The sequence below is a fragment of the Phyllostomus discolor genome, chromosome 1, assembly GCF_004126475.2.
Source record: "Phyllostomus discolor isolate MPI-MPIP mPhyDis1 chromosome 1, mPhyDis1.pri.v3, whole genome shotgun sequence".
NCBI lineage: Eukaryota > Metazoa > Chordata > Mammalia > Chiroptera > Phyllostomidae > Phyllostomus > Phyllostomus discolor.
The window spans coordinates 148,078,043-148,099,369 of NC_040903.2; the positions used below are offsets into that span (position 1 = coordinate 148,078,043).

General features: G+C 44.1%; 1 protein-coding gene across 1 annotated transcript in view; it reads right to left on the reverse strand.

The window, feature by feature from the left end:
- RYR3 (ryanodine receptor 3) overlaps positions 1 to 21,327 on the reverse strand; it is a 502,054-nt gene that overhangs the window by 130,785 nt on the left and 349,942 nt on the right. Inside the window, 5 exon segments of the mRNA XM_036031373.1 lie at positions 4,564 to 4,699; positions 6,357 to 6,460; positions 7,602 to 7,731; positions 9,235 to 9,349; positions 10,926 to 11,199. Coding sequence (XP_035887266.1) covers positions 4,564 to 4,699; positions 6,357 to 6,460; positions 7,602 to 7,731; positions 9,235 to 9,349; positions 10,926 to 11,199 — 759 coding nt within the window.

The window sequence follows — 21,327 nt, forward strand, 5'->3', positions numbered from 1 at the left end:
GCTCAGCCAGCACTGCTGCTGGGCCTGATGGGAGCTGTGGGGAAGGCTGCTGCACAGCTCACTGAGCATGAAAAGAACAGGGCCCAGCGTGCTTTCCCCCAGGCGCCGGCTTCCTGGTTTTGGTGCCCTGGGCATGGTTGGCCATTGGCTTGTTTGAGTAAGTTATTTTGGCGCTGTTTCCCTGTGAGGTTTTACAGATGGAGGCCCATTTCCTTGCCTTTGTCTCTGTGAACCTTTATCCGACCCCACTGACTGATTTTCTTCATCTTCTCAGTCATAGAGATTCAAGAGGCCCAGGGGCAGAGTGAGGAAGGTGGGGAAGAGGAGACTGCACATGCAGTCACCTTTTAATTGGTGAGAAGGTGTGACACAGAAGTTAAACAACTGATCCCTACTGGCCATATCTCAAATATATCCCCTGTTCTGCCTTCTCCCCTTGCCACCCTAGCCTGAGTGTCTCCTGAGTACAACACTGTTACTCATAATTGCCTCCAACTATTATTTAAACATTTTACCATTGGTTAATTTTTTTGAAAGCTTGCCTAATCTTTCCAACTGTATTGTAAATTTGAGAATAAGAACAACATTGTGTATTTTACTTATAACCATTCCAGGTCTTCAGTACCAAGCATACTGAGAAATGGTTATCATATCCTTTCTGACTCTAAAAACATGAATACATGAACAGAAATGAACCAGCTGATTCCTTTACTCATCTATACAGACTATGCCCTTCAAAGCTAATTTGCTACTTTGTTTTTTTGACCCAAAAGACTCTTTCTAGCTTTATTGTGATCTAGTTGACATATCCTAAAAGATTTATGTCTCCCAGCTCAAAAGCTAATCAGTAGGCTCACTCCATATTACTCTGCTAAATGATGTCCATTTCTCTCTTCGAGATGTCATTCAACACTTGCCTTCTTGCCCAGGCAGTCCCAGATCCATTATACCATGTTCCAATGAGAACCATCATTTCTGGCAGGCCAACAGTCACATGAGTGTCACTCTGCTGGCCGGTGTCATTGGTGACAATTTTTAGTTATTATTCCATAATGTTTCTGATAATTCAACTTAAGTTTTCTCTGTTTCCTGCTTTAACTTATAAGTGACATCAGAGTAGAACTTCTAGAGCATGTCTCTTGTCAGTTCTTGCAGAGTCTCATATAACTTTCGCATGTCATATTGTGGGTGCCCAACTTGTGGCCACCAATGGTATAGCTGCCTAGAGAAATTCAGCAAAGCTAGGAGATCCTGTGCTTCTCACAGCCAAGTCTGTTGCCAGGGGAAGACATCATGGAAACACTCCACGGACTCAAAGGAAGCACAGACAAGAAGTTTTCCCTTCTTCTTGGGGACTGGTATGCAATCTTTTACTTCTTGGAATGTGTATTAGGAAGGGATTAATCAGACTCCCAAAGTGATTATGGAATTTGCAACAGCAGAGTAAATAGAAGCTGCTGAATTTCATTACTCTCACAGTTAAACACACCCCAAGGCTTCCGGCAAGCTAATAAAAACAAAGTAGAGAAAATTATATACTTTAAGAAGTTCTTTTAAAGACAAATCTTGTTTAAGGAGATTTAATATAAATATTAAGAAAGACTAGTAAAATAATGTTAGAAATGAATTTCCAATTCTGTTATTTTGATAGAGCAAGAGCTTTTGATTTGGCTTTTAAAAATGCATTTAAAAAAGCATTAGTACCACTCAGTAATTTAATAATGCCTCAGTTTTTAGCAAGCTCAAAGGAAAACAATGCTGTTTTTCCTTGTTTGCTAGGGAGACAGTGCTACTGGGACAGAACTGCATAATGATCTGACTGATGTTCAGTCCCTGGAGCCAGACTTCTCCAGTTCAAATCCTAGCTTTATATCCTACACGCTGTGTGATGCTGGGCAAGGTACTTTCTCTATGCAATGAGAAAGATAAGTGTGCCTACTTCACTGGATTTTTGTATTACGTAAGTGAATACACTTAAAAGCACTCTGAACAGCACCTGGCATGTGGTTAATGCTCAGTAAGTTTAACCTCTTATCATTACTCAATCACCCTCATGACCCACTGTCACCATTCCATCACATAATCACTCACTACCACCTACCATGGTCACTTCAACAACCCACTACAACTGTCTACCACACGACTGGCATATACCACGATCTATGTCTACGACTCAACCATCAGATCCACTATCAATATCATCGCTAAGCACCACCATCACCACCCCCACCATCACCACCCCCACCATCACTCACCATTGCCCACCACCTCCACCTGTCACCACCCATCATTACCCGCCATTGCCATCCACTACCCCCGCCCCTACCCCCACCATCATCAACTGCCATGACCATTCCCACCATCTCCCATAATCACCCACTGCACTTTTATCTTTCACTGCTGAGCAGAGGTGACAAGCATGGCTGGGAAGTTCTTTTCAATTGCCTCTCATACATAAAGACTTATAAAAGGCTTTGAGATCTGGAGGGATCTATTGATTGGGGTCTCCCCATTTCTAATGCCCTAATACTCTTGTCAGAATTATGAACAGTGACAACTATCACAAATGCGGGCTGTGATTCTGGCACTGTGCTAATCAAAGTTTACCACGATTATTTCAGCCATGATTATTTCTTTTTAAGCCTTTCAACAACTCTGTGAGCTATGTACTATTATTATCTCTATTTTATATAGTGAATTAAAAAACTGGGGCTAGGAAAGTTTTAATAACTTGCCTAAATTCACAAAGCTTGTAAACAATAGAGCTATGTTTGAACCCAAGGTCCTCCACTGTCCAGCCCAAACTCTTCCACATCGCTCTGCTGTGCCACAGTCACTTGTTCCACACGAGTCTAACCTTCTCTTTCTCATACTCTGCATCTCTCCCTTTTTCATGCTTTTCCCCATGACGGTCTACTCCCTCTACTTCACCTACAGATGATCTGCATGTCTATCCAGTCCCAAACTGTTGGACCATTGATCTCTGTCCTCTAAACCCAATGAGGGGCATCTCTGTTTCGGGGTTACACACTGCAAAATCAACACAGCCTGAACCAAACCAAGCTCACTATTGTCCATCTCAAACCATTTTCTCTTCTCATTTCTTGATTTCTTTCTCCCTACCCTTACCTTGCTAAGCTTCAATGTGAATTCAGTTTCCTTCTCTCAATATACCCAGGCCCAGCCACCATAATCAGCACTCCCACCCGGTTCTGTACATTCCATCTCTGTAATTTCATTCAAATGTATCTTCTACACTCAATTGCTATCACCATTATAATGAAGAAACCTGTTAGCATAACCTGGGCACAGAAATTCCCAGTGGTTCCTATCAGTCTCTCTTTTATTAAAAAGATCTCCCAGTTTTCTGCGCAATGAATCAAGACTAGACTTTCCAGGTTGGCATTTTGGTTTTCCCCACGATAGCTGCCTACCTATCTTTCAAATCTTATCCTTTACTAGAGTTATCTACGTATCCACTCATCCTCTAGGCCCAGTGGTGTCCAACCTTTTGGCGTCTCTGGGCCACACTGGAGGAAGAAGAGCTGTCTTGGGCCTCATGTTAAATACATTGTGACACATAATCACAAAAAAATCTCATAATATTTTAAGTAAATTTATGATTTTGTGTTGGGTTGCATTCACAGCCATCCTGGGCTGCATGTGGCCCACGGATCGCAGGTTGGACACTCCTGCCAGACCAACAGTTGATCACTGTGTTTCCTGAGCCCAGTGTGCTTTTGCCTTTGCTCCAGCCAGTATATCATGTCAATATACTTTGAGGTAAATTATCATACTTAGAATAACTGTCATGATTGCTTGTTAGCTGCAGTTCCTTTTCGTGATCACTTAATTAGCCCAGCTGGATTTGTTAGCCTGGAACACCAAACTGGGAGGAGGAACAGCAGTCCTAACTGTAATGTAAATACAGGTAGATTAGTATTGTAACAGAACCTTGGGAGGAAAGCTACATTTTCAAGAAAGCAAGAAGTCCACTTATTTTATGCAATATTTAGCATATTATACTAGGGGAACTACAGAATTTTTGTAGGCTAGGAATTCACTGGAAATGGGAGGTGACTTGCATTAAGAATAATATTATTTATGGTTGCTATAGCATTTGTTTTTCCAGGGAGTTTAGCTGTCTTATATAACTATTCAGTTATTCTTGATTTTCAGTAGTTAATTAATTCATCATCCATCCATCCAATAGTCTAAGAATCTGGAGGTACCTCTGCATTTAACTCTGTGAAACAGGTAAGAGATGTTAATAACCCCCCTCTTTTAGTGATAGAAGGGGTACAGAGGGCTGAGAAGCCCACACCATGAGTTTCTCACTGCATCTGGCACTGGAACTTAGCACTTCTGCCTAAGAGAATCACTTGATGATTCTCTTGATCCTTATCTGGCCTGATTTTCTGAGATTTTCCTGCCAGCTGCCACCTATCTGTAGAATCTATCCTTTTTATGAATAGAAAGCAATTCAAAGGATCTCCTTTTCCTTGTATATACCCATGACTGTGCCACCCTAGATCTGAAAGGCACAGAACATTTGGCACTCACCGTTCACAAAGACGGCAAACCTCAGGAAGGACAGGTACCGCTCCCCTTCAATGGGGTTCCAGCCGACGTCAGGGTATCCTTTGGCCAGAAGCATGGGGCAGCTCTGTAGGCCACAGCCTGCCAAGTAAGTCACCACCTGCCACCAACAGTACATAGGTAAGTGCCCAAGGTCTTTATGAGATCCTCTAAGGACAGCAAAATTCTGGGACCTGAAGGGCTTTTATTTCCCTAAAAGCTACAGAGAGCCCAAAACTTTTAAAGCAAGTACTTTAGTAGATTTGAAGCCCAAACCTACATTTCAGTTTTGTCTCCAAGCAATCCACAAGACTGACAATCACTGTTATGTATGAGAACACGGTATGCTGTTAATTCCCTGGTTTTCCCAGTACTGGCAAGAGGGAGCTGCCACTTAAAAATAGGCCTACTGCCCTGGCTGGGTGGAGTGTCGTCCCATACACCAAATGGTTGTGGGTTCAATCCCTGGTTGAGGCATGTATGGGAGGCAACCCATCAATGTTTCTCAAATTCAAATCAATGTTTCTCTCTCTCTCTACTCCTTCCTCTTTCTCTAAAATCAGTAAACATATTCTTGGGTGAGGGTTTAAAAAATAAAATAAAATAAAAATAGGTATATGTAGGGTACATCTGGGGAGATAGCCATGGATCTAGGCTGGCCATGTGCACTTGGCCATGGTATTTCAAGACCAAAAATGCAGTTACTGCCTGACTCCCAGTGGGCCCTTGACTAACCAGGGGTCCCTACTCAAGTTCTGCATCCCCAACAGTTGTCCAAAGTGAGAAGCCGAGATGTTAAGGTTGGGGTTGCCAGTGAAGAGGCCACAGCCAGTTGCAGACCAGGATTGGTAGTGCCCTCTTTGCTTCCAGGTCACCAGACGCTCACCATGAGCTCCCAGCTCTGTGACCATGTGGAATATTAGAATCTGCCTACTTTTAGGTGGTGTCAGGCAAGAGCCTGGCAGATAGACATTTTCTTGAAACGCAGTTGTTGCTCTGATTTAGCCTTTGATATTTCCTGCGTGCGGGGAGAAGAGAAGAACGCACCGTGCTGTGAAAGCCACACGGTCAGGAGTGGTGTCCTTTTGTTTTTTAACCTCTAGGGTTTTTAACCAATGTCACCCCAATAAATTTAATAAAAAAGAGAAAAATCCCCAGGATCTGGCACATGTTAGGTGCTCAATAAATGTTCATCAAATGAATCACATATTCACTGATGTCAAATACTTGAAGTCCTTTTGCAAGAATAATGAATCTAAGCCAAAATTCAGTAAAAAACTATCATCGTACTTTTCTTTCTTAAAGTAGTAAGGATACTATTCTGTTTGGAGCTTAGATTTGATCTGGCCTTTAAAATGTCAGGGAAAACATCAATAAAGGCAGGAATGAAGGCAGAGTTTTTGGGATTACAGGTACGGTACGAGGCACTTCACTGGCCACTAAAATAAGTGCCCAAGTTTGGGCGTGTGTGTGTGTTTGCTGTTATTTAATCTGAAGGAACCTAATTTCTGTCATGATCAACAGAAGGAAGAACAGCAGCATTTACTGGTCCATTCTCCTCTCCCCGGAACCAAACTTGGGAAATTTTCTGACTCTGGCCTAGACAAAGCTAAGCTGCTGGAACCACTTGCAAGCTGCAGCAAACCTCATCATCCCCTTCACAGATTTTCCCAAGTCCCTGCTTCAGGCCACAGATCCTCTGGTCTGCATTCACTTGCTGGGCCTGGCCACACTACGGGCAGGAAAGAGCAAGCACGTTGCCTCCTCAGGGCCGTTACCTTCTCGAGGTCTGGTTCCTCTAAGCCCAGTGCTAACTCATTGTTGTCCATCACTGAGGAAGCTGCCACATCCAGTGGAGTGGATCCCCTCATTGATGGAGAGGCTGAGGAAGGAGGAAAAAAGGAGAAAGGAGGAAAGGAGGGGCGAGAACAGGACCAACAAACCTCCCCTTGTTGAACTGAGACTGTAGTGCACACAACTGGCCAGGTGAGGGCAGCAAACACCCTAAACCTGGTTCACGTTGAGGTTCTCTGAGGGGACTGCCCCCTTGCTGTCCTCTCCCTTCCCCCAGCCCATCATAGAACTCATTACTGATTGTGAACATGCATCAAGTAGGAATATCACTTCACAGGAGCAGCTGGGACCACGAATTTTCAAGTGCTTTTCTACCATGAAACTTCCTGGGGTTCCCTTTTGATGATCACTTTAAAGACTCAGATGTCATTGAATAACTAAACTCAAAGGACTTGGCTGCTTCTGGGGCCACCACCCAGGATTTAAAAATAGCCTCAAACAGCATTAGCTCATACAGTTATCAGGCCACTGTGGCTTCCCTTTGTCAGCGCCTTAGGCTAGAATTAAGAAAGCCTCCAGGTGGCATTTTACAAAAAGGTTTGGTAGCCTGAGGTGGCATTCGATAAATAGGAAACCTGAGCTATCAGATTTCAGATTTCCGTGTGTTTCTGCATCTTCCACAAGTTTATTCCAATTCCCTTCAGAGCAGTTAATGGGGCCTATGTATCCTGTTGCTTTCCTTGTGATGGTGATAGGCTGACACTGTTTGTCCACATTGCTCTGGCTAGTCCGCCCCGCAGCTACGGACAGTGCTGGCTGGTTGGCCAATGGGACAGGCTGCAGCCAGCCTGCCAAGAAAGGTCTGGATCGCTGACCTTGGTCTCATTAGCACTGCCCCACGGGCAGGGGAGTGGGCCCAGACTATATCTGGAATTTCAGGCAGCATTTTATATATGTGGTCCCAAGAGAGATGAACTAAAACCGTGTGACTGTGCCAACACAAACCTGTCATGGGTGCTGGTTGGGAGCAACATCGCTAATTAGGCTGGGGAGCAGAGAGATGGTGTCATTATTCCACCTGTTTTTAGACCAGGCAGGGGCCTTTTTGTATTTAAAAAAAAATATCCCATAGGATGCATGTGGCTTCTTTCCTTTTACCTCCTAATTAAGTGGTCAGCAGGGGGCATGTCACCTCCGAGCCCAAATGTGGAAGTTATAACAGGACATACCTAGGCCAACACTGCTATTCTCCAACAGGTAACTTAGATGCTCGAACATGGCCTTCTGATTCTGCCGGCTAATTCGACAGAAATAGCAGAGGAAGCGGCAACAGCTAGCGACCATCTTTGGAAAAGCAATCTGCAGGGAGAAGTAGGAAGTGTCAAGGAAAAGAATCCATCATGAGGTCTTTCTGGAAAGTCTGGCTTCAGAGAGTCTTAGGTTCAACTCTGGCAAACTGTGAACATTTTGGAAAAACAAATTTTCTCCTTACTTCCAGTTTGTTCCAAGACTTTTTCATAGGAAAGATGGAGAGTACATACACAGCTAAGAAGAGGCTTCCAAAAATATTGCCAACTAGTTAGAGTTCCTGGAATATCTTTCCTTTGAAGGAAACAGACATCAAACAAGAACCCCAGTCATCCTCAGATGCCACATGAGACTGCACAGTCCTATACCGGGCTGGTTTCTAACTAGGAAGGGGGTGGACAGAATGCTGACAGAAAATTTCAGGAGGGAGATGGGTGATCACAGACAAATGAGACCCCAAACCCGACTCTTGGGTGAAAATCGGCCCCTCCAGGTGTGCAAGCCTCAGAAGCATCACCTTCTCAGACTGCGAGCCTCCCCTGGTGACATCTGCTCTCCTCTCCTCTCCTACGGGCTCCTACAGCACTTGTCATGTGGCCACACAGTTTGGCACTGGGATGCCATCTGACAGCACTGTTGACTGTGACTTCTCTGCTGATCAAAGTAACTGGTGTCTCCAGGGCCTAGCCATGTCTTATTTTTGATCCAGTAATGCCCAGGATCCCAGGAAGCCCTTGCATCCCCCGTTCGACTCATGGAGGGTGCTCAAGAAGTAAGGTTCCGACACCTGCCATCTACCTGCTTGCTGAGGCATCCTGCCATTTACCTGGGGATGTTCTAGAGAGTCCACTTTCCCAAGAGATCAGACAAACAAGTGAGGAGGAAGGTGAGCTTGGTGTCTGTTCTCCCTTCTCACCCCTACCTCTCAATGCTGGCGGAACTGCTTTCCTAGGACCTTGGCACTCTAAAATTTCCAACATATGAAAACATATGGGCACTTCCCCATCTACTGCCTTCAGAAGCTATCTGACTCCAAGGAGGACCCCTGAGAGGGTGAGGCCTAATCCTGCCTTTCCCCTTGCCAGCAGGAGCTCCCCCGATGGCTGGCACCTCATGGGGGGCTGACCAAGACACCGTCAGGAGCCTGGCTCACAGAGGAAACCCACGCACTCCTGAGGGGCACTGCCAGGATCATTACAAGATCTTGTTCTCCTTTAAAACAGCCTTCTCCTGACACAGCACAAAACACACCGGAGGAATCCCATCTGGGAGGAAGCGGGGCTGCCAAGTATGGTGAACGTAACAGCTGAACCACCCAGTGGAACGAGTGAGAAAAGCCCCCGAGCTCCCAGAGCTGAAGTGCTCCCACTGGCTGGGTGCCATTTGGCGGCATCGTCCCACCTGCTGGCTTCTTCCTGGCACCGTGTGCATCCCTCCCTGTCTCTGGGAAGAGCAACTGAGGCAACGGACACTAGCCGTATGGCTGCAAACAGGTCACCTCCTGTGTTCCTGCCCAGGGGTCAAGTTCTGGCTGAGTTCTCCCTGTAGCATTACCTGGGATTTCTCTGCACCCAGCACGTTCACCATCACCTCCATCACCGTCTCGTGCATGCCGAGAACTCGCATGAGGTTGGGGTGCTGGTAAAACACCTTGTTGTTCATTATATCTCTAGGGTAAGAATTGGAGAGAGACGTCAGCTTGGGCTAACTTCAATGCTATGGAAATTCAGGGATGAGAACACATAAATACGCACACACACCTAGGGTAAAATGGGATAAAAACAGGCTGAAAAGGTAATTAGAAGGCACTAGGTCAGTTAGAAGAAACGTGGAGTGCTTTTTTAGCTGATTGGAATATTCTATGCTCTTTTATTTCTGCCAAGCACTTGCCTTCTCTCTTTGAAACATTCCTTCTAATGACATATTAAAGAGTTGCCCCTTGGTCTTTGCACTTACAATAGTTTCAAGGCAGCCCAAATCACTTAATTTCTCTTCCGCCACGTACTTAGGGTCTTTTGTTGCTTTCTACTCTTGTTCTTATGTCCCTACATATTTTAGTTTTCTTAATAATACAGCTATGGCCTTTTCTTAAGACAATTGCATATTAGGTAACAATGAGGACAGTGGTCCTCAAAGCCCAATGATATGATCAACAATGGAATGTAAAAGAAATCATGTTTTTCGGTCATTCAATACAGATTTACAAAATAAAGCTGCAGGCAAATGTGAGGAAGGGAGGGTGGAGACTGGGCTGCGTGATGCCTGCAGGGTGGTCCCCCCCCCCCCCCCCCTCCCCGGCCCAGTGCCCAGTGTTGCAGCTGCTAGGAGCAGACACCTTTACTGTGGTTAATCTATGGCCAGGGCTGAGGGAGGGGCTAATTTGGTAGCTTTTTTCTCTTCCTATAAAAGTCTTTTCATTTCTACTGTAAGATACTCCTTTGGAAGTGAATTCGAGGAATGCATGCATTCCCCACACCCCATACCCCACCCCAGTATCCTCAAAGTCCCTATTCTGGGCCTTGCTGATGGACACTCCTTTAATTCACCAGCTCAAGGGCGGTGGGATGGAACATTCAGCAGCAGGAAGGCTGCAGCTTTAGTTCCTGATTTTAACCAAGTGGAGCTGTGGGCTGGACAGTGAACCATTTTAGACCTTGGTTTTCTCATCTGCAAGATGGAAGTGCTATGTTAGCCAATTAAAGGAAGCATCTTTTTGATGTCTAAAATGCTATCTTTTTAATAATTGTAAGGAAGAGACACACAAACAGTTGTTATGGGAAAAGGTGTCCCTGGACTGACAAAAACGATACTAGCACAGTCCCGAGAAGAGGAAGGTGCAAGGAGCAATTTTTCAGAGGGAAGTCTCAGAAGTTTTCTAGTCAAAAGCAGAAGTTCTCGCAAGGTGTCTCTCTTGTTGGGTTGGACACACTGTCCCTTCCTCTAATTTTTTTCATTGCTTCCCTGAGGCTATTTTCATCAGATTCAAGCTAAATAACTGTTTTTCTCCAAGAGTCCTCCCCACTTCTTCTGGCAATGTCCCTTCACTCTGATTAGCAGGTAGTCTGGCCTCTCATGTTATCAAAGGTGACTGCTTGACAAGGATGTAATCCCACAAGGAGTGCCTGCAGGAGGGGGCACCCAGAGATGGTACATGATTTGATTCTGGGACATCCAGACAGCAAGGGAAGCCAGTTTCCCATGTGACAGTCTTCTGACAGGCTTGCACTTCACCGAGAATGACCTACCCCAGCCCGTTGATCATGAGCAGCTCCTCTTCCTTGCCCATCCTGACGCTGAGGAGGCAGCGGATCTGGCCCAGGGCTGCCAGCAGGTTGATGGTGTCACCCACAGAGGCCTGGCTGATGCTGTAGGTCTTCCTCAGGGCCTGCAGCAGCTCCCCGATGCTGTCGTACTGCCTCCGGAGGAGGTTGAACATCATCCGGACGAGGTCTGCATCCTGAATGTGGTCTTCCTGGGCCCAGCGGATCATGGTCTGTGAGATGAGTTCCTTCAGTGTTGCTGGAAGGACAACAGGAAGGACCAGTACTGTAGCTGTCTTTAGCTCAGGGAGAGCTGTGTACCTCTGCCACCTCATTCAGTTGTAAGACATATCATCGGCTGGTCACGGTTAAAAAATTCTCTCTTTTAGAACAAAGGTGGAGGCATCATATCCCCTGACTTCACAGTATACTACAAAGTGACAATAATCAAAACAGCATGGTATTGCTGTGGAAAAACACACACAGACCAACAGAGCAGAACTGAGAGCCCAGAAATAAACCCATATGTATATGGGCAAATAATTTTCAACACAGGAACCAAAAACTTACAATGGAGAAAATAAGTCTCTTGAATAAATGGTGTGGGAAAATTGGAAAGTTACATGCAAAAGAACGAAACTAGATTATTGTTTCTTCCCATGTACAAAAATTAACTCAAAATGGATAAAAGACCTAAAAATAAGACCTGAAACAATAAATTACACAGAAGAAAACATAGGTACTAAGCTTATGGACCTTGATCTTAAGAAAGACTTTATGAATTTGACTCCAAAGGCAAGGGAAGTAAAGGCAACAATAAATGAATGGGACTTCATTAAACTAAAAAGCTTCTGCACAGCAAGAGAAACCACCAACAAAATAAAAAGGCAAGTAGCCCAATCAGGGAAGATATTTGAAAACAAGGGTTCTGATGAGGGGCTAATATCCACAACATACAAAGAATCATACAACAAACAATCTAATTAAAAAATGGACAGAGAACTGAACAGACACTTCTCCCAAGAAGACATACAAATGGCCAACAGATATATGAAAAGATACTCAACCCTGCTAGCTATTAGGGAAATGCAAACCAAAACTAGAATGAGATACTACCTCACACCTGTTAGAATGGCTATTATCAAGACAAGTAACAAGCGTTGAAGAGACTGTGGAGAAAAAGGAATGCTCATTCTCTGCTGATGGGAATGTAAACTGGTATAGCCACTATGGAAAACAATATAAAGGTTCCTGAAAAAATTAAGAATAAAGGGAGAGGTCGGAGGGGGGAGGCAGAAAACTGTACTTGAAAAACAATTTGAATATTGTAAAAAAATAATAAAAAATAAATAAAAAATTAAGAATAAAGTTACCATATGACTCAGCAAACCCTCTTCTGAGTATCTACCCCTGAAATTAAAAACAGGTACTTGAAAAAATATCTATGTACCCATATATTCACTGCAGCATTATTCACTGAGGCCAGGACATGGAGACAACTGAAGAATCCTTCGACAGATGATTGGATAAAGAAGATGTGGTGCATGTATACAATGGAATACTACTCAGTCATAAAGAGATAAAATACTACAGTTGGCGACACCATGGATGGATCTTGAGAATATCAAGCAAAGTCAGACAGAAAAAGCCAAGAACCACATGCTCTCACTCATATGTGTGATATAAAACTGAAAGCAAGAAATGAACAGACAAGACAAACAAAAACTCACAGACACAGACAGCAGCATGGTGGTTACTAGAGAGAAGGGGGTTAGAAGGGTAATAGAGGGCAAAGGGGGTCAGATACATGGTGATGGACGAAGATTTGACTTTGGGTGGTAGATACACAATGCAGTATACAGATGATGTGTCATAGAATCATACACTTAGAGCCTATATAATTTTATTAACCAACGTCACCCCAATAAATTTAATTAAAATTTTTTTAAAAGGATGGGGATATGGAATGTGGAGAAGTAGAATACTTTGTTGAAAGACACACATGTGAGCCACACGTCAAGAACAGAGCATCTCAATTTTGAATTGAGGGTGTTAAATATACTATTTTGATTAAATGATGTTTGAATAGATGCTGGAAACAGAAGACTAAATAAGGTGCTGTTCTGGCCTTCAAGGTGCTTATAAGCCAGGAATTGACATTGTCATTTTGATTTCGTAAAAACCAAGTTCTATCTTTATTTTATAACACTGTAATGAACACTAAAAAGGGGGTATGTGCAAGCACCACGGGAGAGAGTGGGGAGCAACCAGTTCTGGGAGGGCTGAGGCGTGGGAAGAAGGCACTGCTGCTGCCTCTTTAGAGTAAAGAATACTAAGCACTGGGATTTCTCTGTCATATGTACTGTCTCTGAATATTTAGAAGATACCACATACTATGAACTGACTAGGTCAAGCCACTGATTTGAGAATTGCAAAAGTTATTTTTATAGTGTAAAAGGTGATCTAACCTACAAATTCATCAGGGGATGGAGGGGAGTGGACTACGCACACTCCATGAGGTCCGAAGGCTTTGCAATTGGTCACCTAACCTCCTCGTCCTGAATGGTGCCGCCCACGTCTCTGCAGGAGTTGGCTGACTCTGAGTCACGAACTATTTTCACAGGCACCAAGACAGGAAGCAGTATGACTTTGGGTTCGGAATTTCTCAGGGCTCATCCTGGCACACAGAAATATGACTGGTTGCATAAGTAAAGAAAAAGTTGCTGAAGTGGGACCCGATCCGGCTGCGGGGTGTTCGGAGGTTGGACTCAGTGGCCCTGACACGTGCTGATTGGCACTGGTGTGAGGAGATAGTCAGAAAAGCAGGGGAGATCTGAGCAGGAGGACGGAGCCGAGTGGCTGGGAAGGCGCCGCTCACCCCTCCCCACGCCACACGTGTGTCTGGAAGGTGCCGTGACAGAGGTGAGAAGTGCTGCTGTTACATCATTACTGCATCCAAGCCTGGCTCTGCCTAGCACATGCCTGCAAGGTATGGATGGCACCAAGATCCTGGATTCAGCCCCGGCGTTCAAGGCAGCGCTCAGGGCCGATGAAGGTCTCACGGTCCGTCAGTGAAAGGAGTGGGAATAAACTCAGGTGGGCGCCTCCATAGCCTGTGCCATCTGCAATAGTCTCGTCTTCTACCTCCACACTACATGGCAGGTGTCTGCTCTACTCCCAGTCCTGGCTCAGCATAAGGATACAAAAATAGAGTTCCTGAAGAGATCTGAAGGATTAATTTAACTTGATGCTGCGTCTATCAACCCTGCGAGTGTTTTAGGCTCATGACAGGAGACATAAGGTGAAAACCTTAAGAAAGGATACTGAAGGCAGAGAGAAGCACAGTTAAAAGCTGGTGCTAAGCGATCTCACTAGGCAGGGATCACTGACTACTAGCTGTTAGGTCAGGTAATATCTGGACACTCTGGGGGACAGTGATTTACGGGCTAGACTGGGCCCCTCTCAGGAACTTGTTTCCTCAGGAGATGATGTAGAAGGTCCTTTCTCCTGTTACTCTTCACAGTAAGGAATAAAGGCAAGGCAGAAATGTAAATGCCCTGGGGCCCAACAGAAGTTCTTCTAGTCCTGTAAGAACAATTCCCTCTTTTAGCCTGTATTTTGGACTGAAAGAATTACAGTTCTCTTCACTAACAAGCAAATTCTCTGCAGAGGTAACACACATCCTCACAGTCCCCACTGCACCAGAAAAGCAACAACCAGAATCGTTCATCCACTCAAGGTCCATCCTCTTTTCAACAGGGCATTTTACAGAGTCATGATGAAACCAAATAAATATTAGCGTTTCCTGCAACCGGCTTTCAGATTAATTCAGGATTTGGGCAAGCTCCTAGCCTCACAGTGACTTAAAAATCCAAATCAATATTTATAGTCTAGGAAATGGAACATCCATAGCAAAACATCTCACTCGAGGACAAACAGGTAAGGAAATGGCCCTTTAACCCAAAAGGGTGGAGCAGGGACCATCCGCAGGTTCTCTGCCCAGGCCAGCCCTCCAGGTAAGAAGAAGAGAGTGAGAGAAATAGATGTGAGTGGGACCAAGCTGAAGCTCAATGAAAAGCAAAATGTGACCCCAAGATCACAATAGAAAAAGCAAGACTCCTCAGTGTTGTGTGTCAATGGACAGGTGTAATAAGTTAGTGGCAGGCACAACAACAGAGGCCACTCTTGTTGATCAGGCTTTCCAAATATGAGAAAGAATAGGAGAGAAAGAAATGAGAAGAAAATTGCATGGCAGGGAGAAAACATTCTCAAGAAGCCTGAAGAGCAGTGTATTCTGTACTCAGGCTAGCGAGCTGGCACCCACCAGGCAAACCTCTGCTGAATGCTGTCTAGTGGCCCAGGCCCTTAGGAAGCTGAGAAAAGGGAGCTTTACACCCCTGGCAGCCATGCTACTACTGAAGGCCCCTCACACTTTAGTTCGCTCCCATGAGCCAGCGGCAGAGCAGCATAAATATGCCAGGGTCAACAGGTGAAAAAGATCCCATGTTTTGGAATGTAGTAGACTATCTGTATACCTGTACACTTGAGTGTTAAAATAATTAATGCATATAACCATGCTTGGCACCTATTGTGGGCTTTATAAAGGTTAACTATTATGCTATCTACACAGTAGTTATAAAAAGTATGGCCCACAGACCCTTGGGACAGGATCCACCAAGATCCTGTAGGCAGTGTGCCAGGCCAAACGCGTACTTCCGTAACACTTGGGAGACATTATTTGCCTTTTCACTGTGTTGACAGCTTCTCGGGCGGGCGGTGAAAAAGCAGTGGCGGGTAAACCTGCCGTGTCTCAGCAGGAGCTCAGTCTGCAGTGTCCAACGCTGTTCCTTACTCCTTATGCCACAGCGCCAGGAAAGCTCTCGGAAAGCGCTCAGAAAGCACCCCGTTCCACACAAGAATGTTGTCAGTGAAAGAGAAACATTATTTACTTTATTGATAACATACTTTTCAGAACACACCTCCTTAAATCCCGTGTGACAAAGTGGGAAGCGTGCCTAACGCACTGCTGCCCCTCACAGGGCAGCGGTTTGGGGGTGGGGGCGGGGGTACCACGTGACCGAGCTGGGGGCTAAAACTGCTGCTGTCTCACGAAATGTCATTTTTAATTAAAAGAGTCACAGAAAAACTGCGGTTAGTCAGACTTTGGTAGCCGACAGGCATGATCTTGAAAACAGAAGTGGTCCTAGCACTTCAAGGAAAAACACTGGACAGTATATGTTGCCATAACACAATTTGAGCTTTGAAAACCAGAGTTTTGGAAAAAAGTTTATTTGCCACTTTGAGACAGTTTCCTAATACTTAAGACTTTTCTTATTATACTGTTATGAACAAATATGATTTTAAACCCTTTATAATTAAGTATGCTAACATTTGGAAGCCCTGCATAACAGGGTGAAACATTAATTCCCCTGTGACCAGTGCACGCTGTTACAAAACATTTCATGGGTAAAACGTCCATTCAACGTGTAACATGGACCAATGTATTCTTATGTAAACAAGTGCAAAAATTTCTTTAATATGGTTTAGATTCCACGTGGCAATTAACTTTTGAGAAGCTACTTTTTTTTAAAACAGGAGAAAAATCAAAGTTTAATACACATGCATGGAGAATTTGCATAGGCATGATAATTCCATAAAAATTCCAAAGACACTGAGGCCACATTGGGTACACAAGGACATTTTTGGACACAGGAGAAAGGGGAAGAATGTACGTGCTCAGCTTTTATATAGTGTTAAAGAAGAATTTCCACAATTATCTGAAAAAGCTATTATAATATTCTTGTTTCTAACTATATATATATATGTTTGAAACCAATTTTTCTTCCTATTCTTTAAACCAGGCATAAGAATTTGGATATCTCCTATTAAGGCAGACATAAGAAATTTATAAAAATGCAAAACAATGTCACTCTTCTGATCCTTTTTTGTATTAAAAATTTAGTAGTTTTTATAAAAGTATGCTATATATGTAAATGTAATGGGCTTTTATTATTTATAAGTAAACTAATGATTATTTAAAAATTTCTGTTTTAAAATCGAATTCAGTAACATTGATAGGTATAATCCACATAAACTAAAGCTTTCTGAGGTCTTGGAAAATTCTGAAAAGTGTAAAGGGGTCTTGAGACCAACAGGCTGGGAACCACTGATCTGTGTAAAGGGGTCCCACTGAGGTGATGGCCACCACTCAGCAGCAAAGCTTTCCCTTCAGTTAAGACAAAACCTTATTCCATTAGACCACGTGGTTCTGATCACATAGCAGAGACCTGAGCCTGGAAGGCAGAGGCTCAGGAAGCTTTCCACGTCTGTTTGTGGATGGGAGGTGGGCTAAATGTGAGTATGATGGTAAGACATCTCACACTGAGAAATAAAGAGGATCAGAGAATCATTGTTTGGAGGATGAGACTCTGGCAGTCAGCAAGGGCCCAGTCATTATTCATTCATCACTAGAGGGCTTTCCCGGGGGCCTTCAGGGCCCTAAATGCTTTTCTCTGCAATCTTGGTTTAAGATCAGTCATCTTCAGAGCAAGTGGGGAGTGTGGTATCTTCTACACAGAGGCCGAGTGGCCTTCTTTAGCTTGGTGCGCAGCCAGTGCAATCGGGCACAGGGAGGAAAGGTACACTGCAGGCTGCAGGACCCACTTAACTCTATGCTGCTGATGTTAGATGACCCTTTAGCAATACTTAACTCTCAGTCATACGGGAAACTAGGGCTGTCAACTGCGGAAGGCTCTGCCCTGGCGTCAGCACATCCAGACCTCAGGACAGATCATCTTCGTAGGTTTCTTCCTGTCCTCATCTTAGTATCTCGGTCACCTCCAGTTGTGTCCCTTCTCAAGTAGCTTATGAATCAAGGGATGTTTTCTGTTAAGCACTGAGTTACGCACCCTACATGAAAATATTCCAAGACACAATTATTACCCACAGGAGCCTTGTTGGGGAAACTAAATACATACATGTGGACCATTTAATGGGAAGTAAAATATTAAAAAAATGGGTAAAATTGTGTATTCTTAGGAAATAAGATAATTCACTAGAAGGTACAATACCTGTAGTAAATATTTCCATTCAAAAGAAATTAGAGAAGAGATATGATAAGATTTTGTTCTCTTATTTTTTTTTCCCTAATGAGTCCTTTGTCTAAAGTTCCTTGTATTCCCGGACTAGGCCCACGTTGCAAAGACGCAGGGAACAGAAAGCCTGCGATGAAGCTCGGAGGGGCCTTCCGAGTGGTAGGTGCAGGGACCTAATGGAAAGGACTGCTCTCTGCCGTGATGAGTGTGGGATGCCGTTTTCCTTCAAGAGCTGCTTGTACAAGTAGTCCCTGAAGTGAATATCTTTTTCTGGTATCAGTGGGGGAAAGCTGACAATTTTGGCAGGAATTTCAACCTCAAAGGAAGTCAATTCTCGAGATAAATTTGAACTTCATTCTTAACCAAAGACAGACAGATACGTAAAGAACAGATACAACTAAACAATGATTTCATTGCTGTTGCTCCCCTAAGTTCCCCTTTGGAATGCTGACTTTTAATGATTTAAAAAAACACTTCAGTAGTCATGGGAAACACAACTCCTGAAAGGGGACAGACTCCAGGAGAGAGGGAAGGGAGAGGCGGGGAGCTGAAACCTCCTGTTTGCCGTGCTGTGCGGCCCCACGTCTCTCTCAGGCACACGCACACATGCACCTACATACCCCACTCAGAGCCTCCACCGCCTGTAATGAAGTTGCTTCCAGGCTTTGTGGCAACTCTGGGATTTTTACCAACTGATTCGCCTGTTTGAAGAAGGCCCTTATCAAGTGCCCTGGATGGTTCAGCTTATGGGATTTTTAAAAAGCTATATAGTGCTCTTTTCAAAAAGGATGAAGTAAGAAAGAAATATGTGTAACCCAATGCTTGTCTTCTGCTGAGATATAAAATAAATCCTATGAAGCAGACTGCCTCAGGGAAGCTAGTCATGTGCATGTGGTTTGCTTGACAATTATAAATGGCTTCATTTATGAAATTATTATTAACATTCTAGCTCACTCCACTTTGCAATTAGTGTAATTAGGGAGAGTCACATTTAGGCAATTATAGCAAATATATGATCTGGAAACTACACTCAAAATGACTGTTCAGGCTAACTCAGAATGGAAATATTTCTAATGCATTGTATTGTTTAGGAAGACTTGATGTCTGAAAGATACTTTAAAAGAAAAATAGCTACTTTACTACATGTTTCTGCATTAGTTAGACTTTTCACATAAAAAGAAAGGGACAGAGTGTCTCTACATTACAGCTAGCCTGAGTACCTCATTTTGGGAGTCCAGGTATTATTGCTATTTACTTTCTTCCACCTGCCATGTTGCAACCTGCTTCTGGACCTCAGAACCCCAAGCTCTCCATTCTGTGAACCTTGTAAGGAAATTCTCTAGTGTCACCCACAATACTTGGTAAACTCTTTTTCAATGGTTTTCAACTCTTTTTCAGATCACCAGCTCTGCGATGCCAGCTACAATAAGAGAAAGGTCATATATTCTCACGGTGCAGGTTTCAATTTTTGGCTGCAGGGGTCTGGAAAGAATCTTTTTTTTCCATTTCTAAATTTAGTTCAGCGTCCAAGTGGCCATCATGCAATGAAGTGCATGCTTATTATCGAAGAGCAGATCTTGGCCTCTGGCAAAGCAAATTCCTCTAGTTTACAGTCCCAAAGCTATGCTGGTGTTACATTTCAATGAGTCTGTTCTGAAACCTAGGCCAGTTTGGAAGAAAATGTCTTCTGATTACATTGAGGAGAAGGAGCTCACACTAACAATTGGAAAAGAAAAATAATTATGTGCCTCTAAATTATGTGCGCTGATTTTTAAATTCTAGGTGACTAAAAATTCAGCTTGTGCTATGCTGTAAATACTCTGGAGGCATTAACAGGTGGTGGATCATTTTCAAGAGAAAGAACAAATGTATTTTGCCCTCTGCTTTCTGCCTCCCTGTGGTAGGCTGTTTAATGGCCCCCTAAAGACATTCATGTCTTAATTCTTGGAACCTGTGTGTACCAGGAAACCTGACGTAACAAAGGGGGCACTGCATTAGTTGGGGAGATTACCCCCGATCATCTGGGTGCACTAAATATAATCACAAGGGGCCTCATAAGAGGGAGGCAGGAGGGTCAGGGTCAGAGAAGGACATGCGACGACAGAAGTAGGGGTTAGACTGATCCCCTTGCTGAGAGGAGCTGCTAGTCAAAGAATGCAGGAGGCCTTTAGATGCTGGGAAAAGCAAGAAGTGGCTCCTTTCCCAGAGCCTCCAGAAGGAATACAGTGCTGCTAACCCCTTTTAGACTTGTGATCTCCAGAGCTGGGTGATAATACATCTGCAGAGTTTTAAAGCCACTAAGTGTATGGTAATTTGTTATAGCAGCAATAGGAAACTAATACACTCCTGTTGATAGAAAGGCCTGGTTTGACGCTATTTGACTCCTTTCCCAACCAAAGCTACACGTCAGACTGGAGGGTCTCAATGAGCAAGCAGCTGTAAAGTACCCGCAGAAGGCGGGACCTGAGAAAGATCCAGTTCTGTTTTTACTGAGGTGCCTGGAGTGAGTGGCACAGTGCAGACACAATGGAAGTCTGCCTGGGTCTGGCCAGAGCCTCTGTCAAACCATAGTGACATTGAATGAAGAAAGCACCTACTGCAGCACTGTGGTGGCCAATTAGATCATGGACACAGGGCACAGACAGCACAGTCCGTGCTTTCCCAGACCCAGTTTGGCCTCGTTTCTCCCTTTGAACATCACGGGCTAGAACTGCTGACATCTCAACACTAACCACTGAGTGCATGACAGACGCTGATGGTGATAACCACCATGGCATAACGAATATTCCTGACCTCACAGCCAGCTTTCATTTTTCCCTTCTTCCTTCTTCCCAGAACCCAGATTTTGTGGAGATATGAGCCTCTCTCTCTACCTTAGGACCCATGATCCTCAGTGAAAGCTGATGGAACCCCACTTCAAAGGAGGGCTGTACTGATTGATTTAAGTCGGGATTTTATTTTCTAGTCACGCTCATTGGTTCATGAATGAAACTGTGACCAGATTCTCCAAACAGTGGTAATCTCAGCATCCTTGTTTCACAAATACAAGGGTAGGAGAAGCTTTCCTCTTTTTTTTAAAAGTTATTGATGTATGTGCTCGTGTGTGTATGTGTGTGTGTGTGAGAGAGGGGGGGGAACATCAATTTGTTTTTCCACGTATTTTTGCATTCATTGGTTGCTTCTTGAATGTGCCCTGATTGGGGATAGAACTTGAAACCTTGGCATATCAGGACAGTTCTCCAGTCACCTGAGCTACCTGGCCAGGGCAGGAAAAACTTGCTTTTCCCTTGTAC